General features: G+C 39.8%; 1 protein-coding gene across 1 annotated transcript; it reads right to left on the bottom strand.

The window, feature by feature from the left end:
- Positions 1 to 1,872: 1,872 nt before the first annotated feature.
- On the bottom strand, positions 1,873 to 16,919 carry LOC146983477 (homeobox protein Dlx4a-like). The gene is made up of 3 exons (XM_085785059.1): positions 16,489 to 16,919; positions 12,323 to 12,519; positions 1,873 to 2,445 (listed from the first exon to the last, which is right to left on the bottom strand). Exons 1-3 carry the CDS (start codon positions 16,799 to 16,801, stop codon positions 2,203 to 2,205), a joined length of 753 nt encoding a protein of 250 aa, XP_085641185.1. The 5' UTR covers positions 16,802 to 16,919; the 3' UTR covers positions 1,873 to 2,202.
- Positions 16,920 to 17,808: the final 889 nt, after the last annotated feature.

The raw sequence follows: 17,808 nt of genomic DNA, 5'->3' as shown, positions 1-17,808 counted from the left end.
GGCCCAATTATTTTAATTTTGTCTCTCATATTAATTTTGAGAATTGCAGAGAGTCAGACCTGGCGTAGCCTCTGTGCTTTTATTCATATCATATTTTATTTCTGACATTTTCTTTTGTGGGAGTAATGAAAACAACCAGGTGCTTTATTGTATCACTGAATCTTAAGTGAATCAAACTATGAATGAATACATAAACAGTGTGTACTGTATATAGAGTGCCATATAATTTGACAGTGATACAGTAAAGCACCTTTGTCCATTCAGTGCATTTCTCCCATCTAGTGTCATAGTGTCACACAAAACATTGAGAATTCAGAATTGACAAAATACACAAAATAAAAAAACTTCAACAATCTTGTGTGTTGTTTTAATTGGATTTAATTTTAATTTGATCTGTTTCACCTGTAACAGATCAGATGTTTCTCTGATTAATTAGTTAAATTAGTTAAACTATGAATAAGAGGCCCTGAATTCCCCTTCCTTTAACACATTTATATGCCCCACTGAAAAAACACACAGAAGTTGCGAGTTAGAGATGTGTGTGTGTGGTTGTAGCTTTATCAAAACAGTGGCTGTGGTCAGCTCATGTTAAAAAACACACTTACCCCTTCTCTTGTGTTTGGGCCAGTGACCTGTTTTCAGGTTTTAAATGCATGTTTAAATTTCACAAAATTCCAAAATGCTCTGGTTAAAATGATGACATTTGTGGTGTTAGGGTAAATTTTGACCCGGTTATAATGATAAGAACAATAATGAGAGTTAAAACTGAAATCATAAGTGCAAAACCAACCTTTTCATGGATAAGGAAGCCTAACAACATAACAAAGAGATGAGAAACGAATGGGATGATGAATAATTGTTTTTAGTATGTTTTACAGCTGATTTAAGACTCGGGTCAAAACAGACCCTAACACCATAAATGGTAGCAGAAAGCTATGAGGAAGGTTCAATTGAAGCCAGGGAGTATACTGACAAAAAAGGCTCAGGGGGCCACACCAAAAAATATTGAAACCAATATTTTCATGGATAAGGAAGCCTAACAATGTAACCAAAAGATGAGAAACAAATTGGATGAAAAAAAATGTCTCTAGTGTGTTTTACAGCTGATTTAAAACACGGGTCAAAACTGACCTGAACACCATAGATGGTAGCAGAAAGCTAACACAAGACGAAGGTAACACATATGGACGGGTGGGTCAGTTTGCAGACCGTTTGCCATCATCCACTAATAAAAATGTGTGGACAAGTCACAAATAATTCCTGCTTTAAATCTGCAAAACAGGCAGAATGAGCGATAACATCACTGAAATAAAAAAATATTAAAACAAAACAATACGATTTGTAATTTGTCATCATAACTTGTCTCTGAGGCAATGAACATTTTCTATCATATTTTTATTGCTTTGAATAAATAATCATTCCCAATTGAAAGCTGAGTTGTTTTTTTAGTTTGATCAGTCCGACCTACATCAGATCTGTGTTCATACACCCCATGATGGTTCATGTGGCGCACACAGTGGCACAGACACACAACAGGCCATCAGCATGAGTGAGGAAAGAGAAAGTAACCCCCGGAGGAACAACCATGAAAACAACAGATTTATAGCAGACACCTGAGCACCATCACCGCCCTTAACGCCTCCAATTTCAAGAAGCTGGCAAAAGCAAAGCGGCCAAAACCAGCACCGCACCTCTGACCTCACCTGTGTGCGACGGCTGCCCCGAAAAACTGCTGCACAACTGTCCACCTGTGGTAGCCTAATTATCATCCATGGTTTTACAGCTATTCACCAGAAAGCAAGCGAGTTGTTTAACCCTCATTCAGAGAGAGAGAGGGACAGAGACAGAGAGAACCCTTTACCCAATTATTTAGTCAATGTTTTATTATGAACATACAATTAAATTGTCTATCAAAAAAGTTACAAAGTGTTTGCGTAGCTGTCAGTTATAGGTTTTAGAAAGAAAAAATCAGAATCGGATAAAAATCGGTAATTGTCAGTTTCAGGAAATTGGAAATTGGAATTGGCCAAAGGAAGTTGCGAATGGGTGCGTCTCTACTATACACAACAACTGTTCACCACACCGCATCTCTGACTCCAGGGTGGCTCAGACTTGAAATCGTGTCTGGGTCACTAACAGCACCAATCAGCTCTCCGCCGTAAATCCATGATTTGTCCCAGACGTGTTGCGTCCTCTTGTCTGTCACATCATCTGAGTCCTTGGCATGGAGTCCTGCTGGTGTCCTGGGTACCAGTGTCCAAAATTGTTCATATATCCCCCAGAGTGCACCGGCGCGCCTTTGGCAGCCATGCTGATGTCCCACAGGGAGCACGGAGAGGAGGAGGACGGCGGTGGGGGGGCTAGGTGGTCTCCCTCAGGTCCGCAAGGTCCGTTCTTCATGATCTTCTTGTATTTGGACCGTTTGTTTTGAAACCATATTTTAACCTGGGAGAAAAGAGAAGAGAAAAATATGATAAGAAACCATAAGCTGATTCACTTAATATCATTTTTACCAATATATATTGACAGTTGATCAGGAACCGAGCAGAGAGAGGAGGGTCAACATCCTCAGGCCTGACCATGCAATTAGGGGTTGGAAACCCCTGAGCAACTGGGATGATTTTATGGACCTGTGTGTTTTTCTGTGTCATTGTCTGTTTTAACCATAGACTGTAAAAAGAATGGACGTAGCGTCCATGACGTCACCCATTGGTTTTGGGGAGTCGTTTTTGTGACTCAAATATGGCGGCCTGAACAGCGCCATGTTGGATTGGCCGGCCGAGAACCCGCCCACTGGCCTCGAAGCAGCTGTCCACGGAGCTGCTCGGACCTGTCACTCAACGTTTCCGCGCCCTAATTGGCCAGAGTTTTAACCTAATAACAGTAAAACGGTAGAGTTAAAAAAAAATTCACCCCCCTCAGAGTGTGTGCGGGGGTAGAAACTAGAAACTATCAATTGAGACGAAAAAACTTTCTGACACCAGGCTTTTAACATGTTTACTGAGGACGTAAAGTCGGCGATTTTAACATGGGGGTCTATGAGGAATGCTCCCTTCTAGGGATGGGTATTGATAAGAATTTAGCGATTCCGATTCCATTATCGATATTGCTTATCGATTCGATTCCTTATCGATTCTCTTATCGATTCTCATTGGGTGAGGGAATAAAAGAGAAATGGGTTTGTTTGCATTAATGCAGTGGTTCCCAACCTTTTTTGGCTCATGACCCCTTTTGACATCACAAATTTCTGGGCAAGCTCAGATATTTGTATATGCTGCATTTTATTTTATCTTGATTTATTCAAGAAAGTGAATATATCAAGAATATAGTTGTTTAAGATTGTGAAAAATAATTAGTTTATTTATTTATTTATTTATTTTTAATCAATTACTAGACATTTAAGGCGATCCCATTTGAATTCCAGGCGACCCCACATGGGGTCCCAACCCCAAGGTTGAAAACACTGCATAAATGGCTCTGACATTAAAAAAGTTGACAGGACCGACCTGCCTGGACAGGTTAACACTAGACCACTGTGGCTGTGGGCCAGCTGTGCTCACAGGAGGAATTTAACAATGTTTCCATTACATGGTTTTTATGCATCTGTAGGTTATTGTTTTCATAACGTTCGTTTTTATGCGGAGTGAGCGAGTGAGCGAGCGAAAGAGAGAGAGCGCGCCAGAGAAAAGACACAGGGCGCAGCTACCATTTCACCTGGCTACAAGCAAAACCTGAAAGGAAGTGGTTAGAATAAAGAGAGAAAAACAGAAAGAATATGTAGCCTGTTCAGGAGACGTTGTCCTGTCCTCATGACGTGAGGGAGGGAGGACCGGAGGGTGGCTCACAGGTTTAGTGATGAAGAAACGTCACTGTCAGCTGCATCTGTCAGCAGCTCCGCTCCACACAGACACGCCACTAACTTTATTTTGTGAGAACAAACGGTGACGTGTGGATATAAACACTAAGCACCCTCATTTATAATGAAGATTGATTTTAACGGAACGTTACGTAACGTCATTAATCAATTAATGCGCGAGTTTCTGAACCAAACGGAATCGATAAGGGAATCGTTAAAGCAGACACGCACACGATTCCAAGAATTGATCCAAGTTGGAACCGGTTCCGAAGAGGAACCGGTTTTCGATTCCCATCCCTACTCCCTTCTGACACCAGCCCCCAGAGGAATCCGAGGGGATTGCAGTTTTTTGAACGCGGAAGTGAGCTTCACTTCTCAGACCGACAACTGCCCCCTTGGTTTTAACTTAATTGTATTTTAGTATCATTAACCAGCACTGATGCGGATTTTGGTTGCTTTCATCTCATTTTGGAAGATCTTCATTTAAAGCCTCCAAAAGTGGGACATTCAGAGTTGAACCTGAATAAAATACAACTTCTGCTAACTTCAATAAAAATGTATTACAATGTTACTATCTCAGTCAACAACAACTAAACGGAAAGATGACATGTATTAGTGCAAGAGCTCAGACAGCTGCATTAAGTTTGTAGCAGAGTTGTCTCTGCCAGTTATTGTTCAGCATCACTGTTGATCTCTGACAGTAATAAGAGCTAAAGTGGTTATTTTGGGGTAGAAATGAAAAGTGAAGTGAAAAATTGAAAAAATACCAGTTTTATGGAATAAATGTGTCAATAATCCAAGATAAAGCTCCAAAACAACAACAGCTAGCCAACAAGGTTCAGAAAAAAGTAGGCTAATGTTAGCATAGCATTAGGCTGCCTACCAACAACAGGGTGGATATAAAGTTAATCTAGTGGACATGACGGGCTGAGGAGGCTTCAACGGTGATATCTGCCCTTCAAAAATATTAATGTGTTATTTATTCTACTTCAGCTGCTTGAATCTGAATGAATCCTTACAAATAAAATGAATATTGTTTGACAGACACACCACAGTAACCAAAATGAATAATATTAAAGTGATGGAAAACAAAAATACTGAACACCAGCCACAAAGTAAAAAAAAAAAAAAAAAAAAAAAAAAATTAAATACCGTGTAATAACATCACCAAACTACTACATTGCCCCTGTATGATACTATAACACAGTGGCATAACACGAGATAAAAATGCCAGCACGCAGACCGTGATTATTAGTTATTGGTTATTGTAAAACACAGTGAGAAGCTGAGAGAAGCTGTGACAGTTGACATGACATCAGTGACAGGCGTGATAGGATTCCAATAGACTGAAACATTGCGCCGAATGTACATTCAATCATTAAAGTGCGGTTAGAGGTGATTCAGGTGTGTTGTTGTTGAAATAATTAGCATGTAGTCTGTTTCCAGCGAGCTTGCAAATTGAGCATCAAATTACATGAATATGCCTCTCGGGGAACCTGTCAGCTTTAGCAGGACCAGATGAATCATAAATAATTATACACAGTCAGTGAACGATACTTTTTGTCTGCAACAGGTTTAAACGTTGAAGGAAAAAAAAAAAACCTTACGTCCAAAAAACCCCTGCTGTTGCACGGATAAAAAAAAAAAAAGAAACCCTGGCTAGCAACAGAGGAGAGAAAGATAAAAGAGCGAGGGAAAGAGGAGAAAACACTCTTGGCACTGAAATTGTTTTCTCCTCTGCACTGACAGTCCTGGGAATTATTACCCTGGGATTTTATGGGTATTTATGAAGATGGTTGAAGTGGTTTATGGGAGATATTCTATTCTATAAAAAACTAATTTCAGACTGCTTTAATTGACTCTAAATATTTGGAAAAAATATTTTTATCCCATTACCCTATAATCAGAAAAGGCTCCCAAATTTCACACCCAGCTTCCAGCTTGAACGGCCAAGATGTCACGCAGAGCGAAGTCTAACATTTAATTTGATCTCTATTGTTCTAGTGTATTTGCTGACGTCAATCACAGCCTCTTAGAAGTAAGTATGGATGGTGGTAAATATATAAAATTAAACTATCACTTCATAAATATGCAACATAGCTGTGTTATAGCACCACATAATGCCGGTATTCAGAAAAGAACCCGTGTGTAAATATTCATTCTAATATTGAAAAAGGAAAACTGTAAGTGCCTCTTTAATCTATAATCTAATGTAATGGTAATGACAGCCACCAAACCGCAGTGACTTGCCCCTGCACGGCGGAATGATTACCTAGAGCGCAAAACAACGGTGGCGGCTCGGGGCTCGCAGATGACAAGCTAAAGCGAGTATGTTGGGGGCAAAGCTTATGAGCCCGGGAGTCAATCAACAGCACGTTAAGTTAATGCAGCCTCACTGAGAGGATTTCTGCTGTAATTATTGGTTTCATATTGCAGCAGCAACATGGAGCTGACAGCTTCCCTGAGAGCGTGGCTAATGACACCGACATTAGCAAGGAGTGGAGGGGGTGGGGGGGCTGAGAGGCAGGCCAGGTGCCACTAAGTGTGTGTGTATTTGTGTGTGGGAACATATTCCCCCAGGAATTTGAATGTGTATGTATGAATATTTTTAAGTGTAAGGATGAATACATGTGATCAATGCTGCCCTACAAAGGCAAAGTGCAGTATCTGTAAAAATGCCATACTGAAAAAAAAAACAGCTTTTTGTGTTTTTTCCTTGTCAGGTTTAAGCATCAAATTATGAATAACTACCAATTCTATAATTGATTAGTTAAAGGTGGACTGAATTAAATGTATTTTGTAGTTTGTCTTTCTGACCAATTCTGACCGTTTTATGGCAGATACTGCACTTCTGCCTTGGTTTTACTCCAATGGAATTATAGAGTAAATTCTAGAACAGTACTCTTTGCAGATACTGCACTTTGCCTTGGTTTCACAGAGCATTTTTGGATGGACAGCAAAATAAAAAGCCCAATAACTCTGGAAATATTAGCAAAAACTGCACTTGTGTCGTCTATGTGTCCTGTTTTTTTTCAGGATGGTGTCCATTAGGTGGTTGGTTTGGACAGAGTGTGTGTGTTGTGTGTGTGTGAGATGAACTGAGATAGAGAGAGCGAGAGAGTTTGAGGAAAAAAACGTCAGAACTGTGCTACGTGCCATTTCTCAGCGGCGTCTGGGAACTTTAGAGATTTCGATGGAAAGTGGTCAGCGGTTGGCCGGCAGCCTAATGGCACGAAGGCAGGAGAGAGAGTCTGGTGTGCGATCGCTATCTTGTAGTGTGTGTGTGTGTGTGTGTGTGTGCGCGCGTGCATGCGTGTGTGTGAGTATGTGTCTGTTTATATTTCCATGTGTATATACATACGAAAATACCCACAAGCGACATATGTTTAAGTACATGCATAGCTTGGGTGTGTGTATGTGTGCATGTGTGTAAGTGGGCAAAAATGCAACCATGCATGTGAGGAATGTGTGTACAGTACATAGTGTATGCACTTGTACAGTCACAGACGTACACAATGATTGCAGCTACATAAAAGTGTCTCTGTCTGGTGTGAGTGTGAACCAGGTCACCACCACAAGACTGAAAAACAAGCTGCAAAAACTAAATTGCAATATTATTTTTTTTATTTTAAAGCAGAAGTAAGCGATCCGGTGGTTTTGGCTAACTTCTTGTCAGCTGATGGAGTTAGCAGTCCCCGCCCTCGTCCCTACGTCACCACATTCACGCGCATCCCTTGGCTGCACACACAGAGAGGACCGCCCCTTTATGCCGTTCTCTCTCCTCATTGGATAAAGGTTGTAGGATACAAGGAAAGTTTTCTCCTCGGCTTACAGCAGAGCAGAGTGACTGACAGACCCGTCTTTCAGACCAAACACTCTATAGAAGTGATTGCTGTCGGAAGATACAACTATTTAAGACCTATATTAACACAAATATTCCGCTTACTTCTGCTTTAATTAGATTTCATTATTATTTACACATCTCTAAGTAATATATTTTCCCTAATAAATGTTTACAGCAGTAATGGTCTAATACTCGCAGCACTGATGAACATCTGAACTTGAAATAGCCTGTTATTCGTGACATTAGGAAAAGGAAACTAATCAACTTTTACACCAAAGTGAATAAGATAATTATTTCAAAACAGGTCAGTGCTTTAAAAATAACTTATTTATTTGTACATGACGACTCCCAGATGGTTAAAGGAAAAGTACAGTTTGCCAACAGGGCGCCAAACAAGTTGAAAACAACCCCAGGGCGTTGTTCAGACACACTCGAAAGACAAAAACTGCATCTTAAAGGGACTATGAGGAGTTTCGGATAGCGAAGAGTTTTCACACTACATTTCCCATGAGCCTCCGCACGCACAGTGGAACTCTTGGACCGGCGCAAGACGGACGGAAGCGAAAACCTTTGCCAAGAATGTTTTACTATCATTAATCAAGAACGAAAGTCGGAGGTTGGAAGACGATCAGATACTGTCGTAGTTCCGACCATAAACGCTGCCAACTAGTGATCCGGCAGCGTTATTCCCATGACCCGCCGAGCAGCGTCCGGGAAACCAGGAAACTAGGAAATGCTGGGAGAGTCGACCACTAAATATCAAAATAACTGTAAAGACAAAACCATATATTTATCAAAAACGTGTTGGTGACTTAGATTCATCCACATTAATATGAGACTCTTTTATAACCAAAAGCAAACTTCTTGGGGTCTCTTTAAATTTGCACTTGTCACTTCATTGACTCTAGTGGTTGCACACGGTACTGCAGCAGACTGACTGAAAGGAGGTTTCCTATGTTTTGGAAATGATGAATAAAAGGCTGCGTTCACACTGAGATTCGCACAAAACAATGAAATAGAATGAATAAAAGGTGTCTGTTTAAAAGCTTGTTCAAAAGTTACCATAGCAACTGATTTTTCTGAATTTATTGATCAAACTTTGCTGGTTAGCTTCGCTTAGCATCAAGACATGAAACAGGTGAAAACAGCCTGCCACATCCACCGCCATGTGTTTAACGGCTGACTTCCTGGAGTCTCCGCCGGTCGCCTGGGATACCGGAGCGATTTTAGATGGTTTAAATAGAATCTGTTAAACCAGTTTACAGTTCGGGCACGCACGACGCTAAACCAAAACCAATTTCTTAGCAGGAAATCTGTGGGAAACCTCTCCGTGATGAGAAGGCTTTCATCTTGGAGCTAACTTTCCGACTCGTCTCAGAAAAGGGAAACTTAACCAGCTAGCTGTCACAGAAAGAAAAGAAGTTTTAAAAATGTCTCCACATTCTTTATTCCAGCCCACAGAAATGTGTCTGCATTCCTCAAACTACAGCCATTTATCCTTTAACTGCACTAGTATCAGCTGAACTCTGACCGTAGTGCTGCCTGCCAAACCCCACATGGTCTGATCCAAAACACTGCAGAGAATACTCACAGGTAAATTTATAATAAAAAGAAAAAAAAAAACAGTCTGCTTCTCTGGTAAGCATGTATGTGTGACTTGCAGCAGACCACACTCCAAACCACTTTGCCACTACAAAAGACAAAAGTCAGATGAATGGATCATCTCTTTCTCCCTGTGTAAACAGAGCTGCTGCCTGTAATTCATACAGGATTAGTGCAGTCCATCTGATGACATCAGCTGCTTGTGTATGCTTAGCACGCACACACTCACTCACATGCACACACACACTATATATATATATCATATACTGTATCAGATGAGGTGTTTCAAAACAATCCTATGTTTCATCATAGTATACGTACACAAAACATGATAGAACTGATGAGCTGCTGATTTACATACAATAATGGCACTGTCCCACTCAGAACTAAATCAGTAGCTATACAATTAAACTGAATTTGCCCTTTTTCACATCTTATTCATCATGTTACACAATAAATATGCTGAAGAAATGTTGACATTGCTGCAGCCTGATCATTTTATAGCAAAAAAGTGAAAACTAATGTGCTGGTGTGGTCATCACAGCTAACCTCGGCGAAAGCTGAAAATAACTTATTGATCTTTTAACTGTGATTTAAAGGTCCAGTGTGTAAAATGAGGGGAAAACAGTGACAGCTAGCATTTCGATCTATTATTTATCTATTAAATAATTATATTTATTTATGAACCTCGCTCTCTGGTTGGCTGGATTTTCCATTCTGTACAAACATGGCGGCGAAAGATGGTGCTTCCTATATGTATAAAAGAAGAATTATAAGGCTATGAAAACCCAACAGATTTGATTTTATAGCGATTATTCACTTATACAAATATATTCATTGGTAGTATTTTCAGATTTTGCCAATAAACCTTGACAAATATTACACACTGTCCCTTTAAATACAATTTTCAGTTTAGTGACCCTTAAATCTACATACTTCAATATATCTGAATAAAACAGTGAGCAGGATGGAGAAAAATACCTAAAGTGAAATCTCAGTGTATCTGCTAAACCAGCTCAAATAACGATAACAGCAATTATTTAATTAGAGCAATTTTAGAGAGTGGAGATTGTTTAAAGTTAGCAGCACTGAGCTCTCTTATGAAATAAATTGTATCACATAAAAAGCTTATGAAAGCTATAGTGACTGTCCCAAAGACACTTTAGGAATGAAACCAGATGATTTATAATGATACCATCTGCCTGTATTCAAATATTGTTCTTAGTACATTAAAGAGGAAATGAGAATCCCAGCCCTGAATCAACAGACGTACTACACTACAAGCCAAATGATACTTAATAATAATAATAATAATTATTATTATTATAGGTATTTATTTTATTGTGTTAACTATGGTTTAATTTGTTTTTAAACCGTTCACAGGCGGAGAGAGAGCAAGAAAATAAATATTTGCATAAAGGGCAAGGTTAAAAAAAATACAAAATAAAAAGGGGAAAGTCAGTATCATGTTCATCTGGGGGAATTTTCCCAGACTCTCCGTCACTATCAGAGCGTCCATCAGCTGCTGTCGTCCAATAGCAGCGGAGAGCCGCAAATGACACGTGTGCCGTCGTGGATGGTTGTGAAAAAATTGACAAATGCAACGTGAATTTTGCCAAAAAACACCAGGCTACAGATCATCATGGGTTTGTCCAGCGTGACAGCTGCCAACATGGATCCACTGAGTTCATGTGACAGACAAAATGGCCGCCGTCAGGCTTTTATTTTCCTATGGCTGCGAGTGTGTGTCTGTGTGTGTGTGTGTGTGTGTGTGTGTGTGTGTGTGTACGCAGAGAGGAAAACAAACCAACAGACAGCTCTGACAGAGAAAAGTGACCGGTGGTAAAACAAGTCGTCTCCGTTCACTGTCACGCCCAACAGGAGTAAACACACGCGCACACACACACACACACACACACACACACACATTAATCCTATAATCCTTTGAAACTGTGATGTGGATTTCCAACTTCTTTGTTTTTGCAGTTTTTTTTAAATTATTTTATTTGCTGTTGGTTTCATGTCCTTTGTGTTTTAAGAACTGACTCACATTAAAATACAGTACATCTTCCTAAATGCCATACCTAATTACACTGACAGGAATGTGCAGTGACACTAGCGAAGAAGAATGCACCACTGCCTGTTTTATTCTGCCCTTAGCACCTTTTCTGTTTTGAAGCCTATTATTCATTAAATGTGTGTTTTCCATCTTAAAAAAAAAACACATTACACACGTTACGTTGTGTTTTTACTTTGTAAATGTAGGTTAAGTGACAAAAACTCACCCTCAATTAGAAATATTAACGGTAACACTTTAGATTAGGGAACACATATTCACCATTAACTAGGTGCTTATTAATATGCATATAAGTATCTTACTAGCTCATTATTAGTAATTATTAAGCACGTATTAACACCTTATTCTACATAGCCTTATTCTACCTCTATTACACCATGAATTAAGATTTTTCCTGATATTAACTCCTAATTATCGCTTATTCATTGTAAATGAATGCATTAATGCTATACTAATTCAGAGTGATAAAGGAAGAATTACTGTTCTTGTGCTACTGCCCCTGTACATCATCATTATTCAGAAACAACAATGCATTAATTTACAATGAATAAGCGATAATTAGGAGTTACCAGGAAAAATCTTAATTCATGGTGTAATATAGATAGAATAAGGCTATGTAGAATAAGGTGTTAATATGTGCTTAATTACTAATAAGGAGCTAGTAAGCTACTTATATGCATATTAATAAGCAACCAGTTAATGGTGAATATGTGTTCCCTAATCTAAAGTGTTACCATATTAACTTATGTATTAATTTTCAACAGTATAATGATTATTAAATATTCATCATACATTAGAATAAAACATTCTTTATCTCCTGTTTGCTCTAAGGATCCATTCATTCATTTATTTATTCATTTAAAGGCCACATACGTTTAGTTATTGTTGTGTTCCGACTGTCAAAGAGCAGAGACAGTTGTGTGTCTGTCTGTGCGTGTGTTACCTGGGTCTGCGTCAGGCCCAGCTTGGCTGCCAGGTCGGCCCTCTCAGGCAGGGCGAGGTACTGGGTTTGCTGGAAACGCTGATTGAGCGCCTGGAGCTGCAGGCTGGAGTAAATGGTCCGAGGCTTCCTGATCTTCTTCCCCTTCCCGTTGAGCCTCACCTCCCCGTTCTCTATCACCGCCGTGGGCTTGTCGTGCTCTGGAGGAGAGATAAAAGTCAACAGCGGGAGACAGAAGTTTATCTTTGCTGTTATAGAGACAAGCCAAATAAAAACAAAAATGCTTAGGAAATAAGACTCCACAGATTTGGATGGCCGAGAAAAAGAGTCATGAAGTTGAAATTAGCTGGGAGCTAAATCTGGTGCAACCATCTTTCCATTTTTTTCTTTAAATGATTAATGTAATTGCACATTGTCCCTTAATAAACTAATAAACTAAACTAAACTAAACAGAAACATCAGAACATATGACAGACACCTATCCAGAATTATGTAATATTTAGAAACATACTGTATATTTGCCTTTTTACTATTAGTATACCTCTGTATTATAAATTACAATGTTAAACATCAACCTGCCTAGGGACAAAGGATGGAAATTAGCTGATGCTATAATCCTACATACATTTACATGGAAGTGTCTATTGATATGTACTGTCCCCTGATTTTTTATAATAAAAATAAAAATAAATACAAATACAAATAGTATATTCAACCTGGTTTCACATATTTATGTTTGAATTTTTTTTTTTTCTTTTAAAAATCTTTTTATAGAACAGAGAAGTGATCATGAACATGACTTTAACCACGGAAACTTGAGCAGCCAATGGAAAAATAAAAACAGTGATGCAAGTACACATTTATAATGAGGTTACAAAATGCATACATATAAAATAATAATAATAATAATAAAATTTTCTAATTGAAACTGAAAAAACTGAAATTGATTTTTTTTTTAAAAAGGTCATTGGTCAGTGGCTTAATTAACCCTGAACACATGGATGGAAAACCACTGGACACACGGTCTGTTTGATTTGACTCAACAGTGATGTAGAAATAAGATGAATGAGTGATAAGTGGTAAATGATCCCAGAACGGGCCCACGCTGGGTTAAACACTGAGCCAATTCCTTTTTAATGTGAAGAATTCAATAGTGTTTAAGTGGAGTCTGTCTGACACTGACTCCTCTCTAACCTGTTAGTTCAGTTATAGTTGCAACAGAATCTTCTTCTTTTCTTTTTCTTTTTCTCTTTCTTTTAAAGAAAGCATGTACGACTGCGTATATGTTCACCCACACTGATCTTTGTTATGACATGAGCTCATAGCCTGCAGTGGCAGGAGAGAACAGCTGTGAACAAGCCAAGGCCTCACAAGACGCCCAGACTGAAACTGAGCTGCAGCTCAGGACAGACAGCAGCAGCACCGCGCTGACGCTCATCAACGGCCCGGGACCAAAACAAAACTAGACTGAGAAGACTTTGAAGAGCTTCAACAAAAGGAAGAAGAAGATAAAAAAAGAAAAGAAAGACAGACACTGAAAAGCAAACTCAAGAGGGCGTAGATTTACAATTAGCACAACAGGTTTAAACCGTTGAGTTTTGTCGACACTTGACTTTATCTGCTCATTGTTTGAGATTTTACACATTTAAAAAATGATAATACATACGTAGTCTAAGAAAGAAGGGGGAAAGTCAGGGGGCAGGGGCCCACTTCCTATTCTTTCAGGGGGCCCGGAATTCATAGCAACGGCCCTGATAATAACTATTATAATTATAGTAATGATGATAATAATAATTGTAGTAAATAAAATTAATCCTTTATTTTCCTCTTTCATTGTTTCTAACATTATTAAGGCCCAGTAGGAATATGATGGTAACTTGGCATCAGACTGAACTGAATTACAGACACAAACATGAGGCCTTTATGTTATATACACTGTGTGTGTGTGTGTGTGTGTGTGTGTGTGTGTGTGTGTGCGCGCGCACGCCAAGAAATCACTGACAGACAAATACATTTACAGTGTGTTAACCCACACAGATTATTTACAGTATGTGCAGAGAGAGGTTGTGTTTTACGAGTGTGTCCAAACACACTGGAGACTGCTGAAGCTGTCGACACAGTGGAACATCAGATTAAAACCCCTCTGATAAGAACATCTTGTTAAATATAATGACGATGAAATGATGTTAAATGTTCCTCGAGCGGCCTGTCTGCTCATCCATGTCTTATTTATTACTTCATTTGTATAATGTTGAAATGACGTACAACTCTTTTCATAGATTTTTTTTTTTAATTGTGATTTATCTATATTTTCAGTGATTTACATACAGTACATACAGATCAAGGCATGGAAAGCAGCTGGGATAAAATCAGTTTCATCAAAATCAAGACATTCTCCATGCGTGTTGTGTTGCTGGCTCCTGACGCCTTTATACTTTGTTAGATGGATAAAAGGAGAACGTTTAAAAACTGTTAAACAGAGATTTTTTTAGAAAAGCACATGAAATGAAGCGGTGGCAAGAATGAACCTTAATGGATCTGGATGAGACGGGTTCTAAAGGGCCCGGGTGCCTGGGACCCCAAACCGAACATTTGAAGAAAAAGCAGGGAGCGTTATCCTGCAGTCGAGCATCATTAAGCTGAATGTGTGCAAAAAGCTGAATGGTATTATTATTATTATTATTATTATTTCTATTATTAACATTATTATTATTATTATTATTATTATTATTACTAGCCGGTTATTATTATTATTAGTAGTAATAACATTCGGCACTACATCTGCTAGTAATTAACATGGGCTATGATTTGGCAGCAGTGAGATGTTCTGTGATCTGTTGTCAAGTCTGTGAATCATTTCATTGAATGTTTGGTCTTTGTCTGTGACATGTTGATTCCTGCTCTTCCCTCACATGCTTTTTTTTGTATCATTTTAATAGATCAACTAATTTTGATGGTTTTTCCTGTAAGTCATAAAATACTTGGGCTATGACTGACTCTATACCAAGGCAGATTTTAGCATATTTATGCTATTTTATAGAGGACATAAGTTAAAGAAAATATACATTATACAATGTTCTATATAAAATACTAAAAATAGAATAAATAGAGAGAATGGAATAAAATAGAAGTAGAAAAGAGACTGACAGAGGAAAAAAAATATCTGTCCAAAAGATCTATAATGTAGATAATGTACAAAGCCATTATCTACACTAGTCCATCTCAGACCTGGATACGGATGTGCTTTGATTTATCAATATGAACATTGCAATGGAAAAAAAAATCTGAAAAATTATGTATTTTAAATTGAACAGATTTGTCTCCTCATGGTGGCATTTTATTTTTAAGTACAGTACAAGAAATATTTTTTTGGTTCAATTAATATTTTGTTCTAATTACCACCAACAAATATTTGGTTAATCTTGTTATGAGTTAAAGTGATAAGGCCACATTATTATTATTATTATTATTATTATTATTGTTATTAGGGCCGCAGACAGCAGCGTGTGGACCTTGTTATTTGGGGGTGGTGGTTTGGAGCCGCTGCGGGACGGTGTCAGTGAGCGCATGGGCCTTCAGCTCCTCTTCCGTCCAACCCCAAACTACGTTAAACACAACGCTGTGGCAGACCTGAGTGTGGATCCAATTATTGTGGCCTTCTCCACTGTGGTTTATTTTCATGTTTTCATGTTCTACTGACGCCCGTCTGCTGTTTAATGGGCTGGAGAAGAAGAAGGAGAAGAAGAGGAAGACATCTGAGGAGCAACTGTTTCTGATGTTCTTCTAATTCTTTGTTCTTAATGTTGCTTCTGTTATCTGTGCTGCTCCCATCATTTTAACTTTAACAGTCACACTGGTTTATTAGTGACATTATACACTTTGTATTATTAGTATGGTGTGCTTAATAAAAAGGCATGACCCAGTTAAATAAAGAGAATAAGGATGATAGCTGTTTCCTTCCCTTCCATGAAGACCTAGGAGAGTCCACTATAGTGTCCAGTGTGAGTGGAAGTGCTGGGCCTCTATGAGATGATGCCACATGCTCAACATGTTAGAAACACGACCAAACAAACTGAGTAGAATCGAAACTAAAGTGCAATCTCTCTCTCTAAAAAAAAAAAAAAAAAAATCTCCATTTCCCTCTACGACATGATGTTGTGTGAACGTACCCGCATCCTCCAGCCTGGTGTGTCCGAGCGCGCCGCCGTGCCCGTGCCCCCCGTGCTGGTAGGGCAGGTATGGCCCGGGGTGGTGCGCGCTGTGGTAGGGCGCGTATCCCAGCGGGCGGCCGTAGGAGGATGCGCCGGAGGAGAAGGGCCCGTCGTGCTGCGGCAGACCATGGTAATGGTTGTGGGACAAGCCGGGGGAGGGCTGCTGGTGCGCGGGGTGTCCGGGATAGCCGTGACCACCGAACTCCAAAAACGCAGATTTGGACGGATCCGGCGGGACTAAAGTGTCCGATATAGAGCTCATAGTCATCATTGGGGTGAGGGGCAGAGATGTGTAGGGAAAATAAGTAAGGGATGGGGGGGCGGGAGGGGGGTCAGTTAGTTAGGACCTCCGGCGGGAGTCATCATAAGGCAACCCACCATCAACGGTAAAGAGTCAGCAGCAGGCTTTTGTCTTCAATTTCCATAAAACAGCGTCAAGCGTCTTGGAAGTGGGATGAAATGTCAGAGTGTAGTAGTCCTTGTCTGATGAGAAGGCGGTGAGGCTGGTTTGGGTGGGTCTGCCCTCCGCTACATCCCAGCTGCAGGATCCAGATCGCTCACAGCTCAAAACCATGGAGTCCAACAGGAACAGACAAGACGCATGTCGAGCCAAGGCGCAGCCAAAAAAACAAAACAAAAACAACACAAAGCTGCATCGACTCCTGAGCTGAGAACCAAAAAAGCCAGCTACTAAATGACAACAGTGATGTATCCTTTGACCCCGGCAGCTTCCACTTCTCTCGGTTCGGTCCCAAAGAACAAAAAAAAAAAAAAAAAAAAACCTCAACCAGTCCGGTGCTCGTGTGCTCGTGAGGCGGCTGTTGGCAGCGGACTGTGGAGCTCTCCTTCAGGCTCCGCTCACACCGCGCGCTCTGCCTCCACTTGTCACACGCGGCGCGCCCATTGGCTGCGGCTCTTCGCCGTGTCACACAAATCACGAGGAGCGCCGACGGAGGACCGGCTCCTCTGGGTTCCACAGGCCTTCACAACTCAGTCTGAACAGAGCTGGAGAGGTGAGGAACGCATTGATCCTCTAACATCGGACTGAGTCTGTTTGGAGTCTCGACAGGCTCCGCATCAAGTCACTGATAATTCAAGATGTTCAGTTTATTAAAATCATAATAACTGAGTCATTATATAAATAAAAAATAAATAAAACCACCAGTTGTAAAATAAAATTCGGTTTATGACAGTATGTGACTGTTATTAATCACACAGGATACTTTAATACTCATTACACACAATATTAACAAGTCTACAGACGCACCTCAGGTTCAA

The sequence above is a fragment of the Trachurus japonicus genome, chromosome 8 (genome assembly GCF_045865225.1).
Source record: "Trachurus japonicus isolate A0001 chromosome 8, Traja_1.0".
NCBI classification, from domain to species: Eukaryota; Metazoa; Chordata; class Actinopteri; order Carangiformes; family Carangidae; genus Trachurus; species Trachurus japonicus.
Note: the sequence above shows the minus strand (reverse complement) of the source record. Positions and strands in the feature narration are given on the sequence as shown.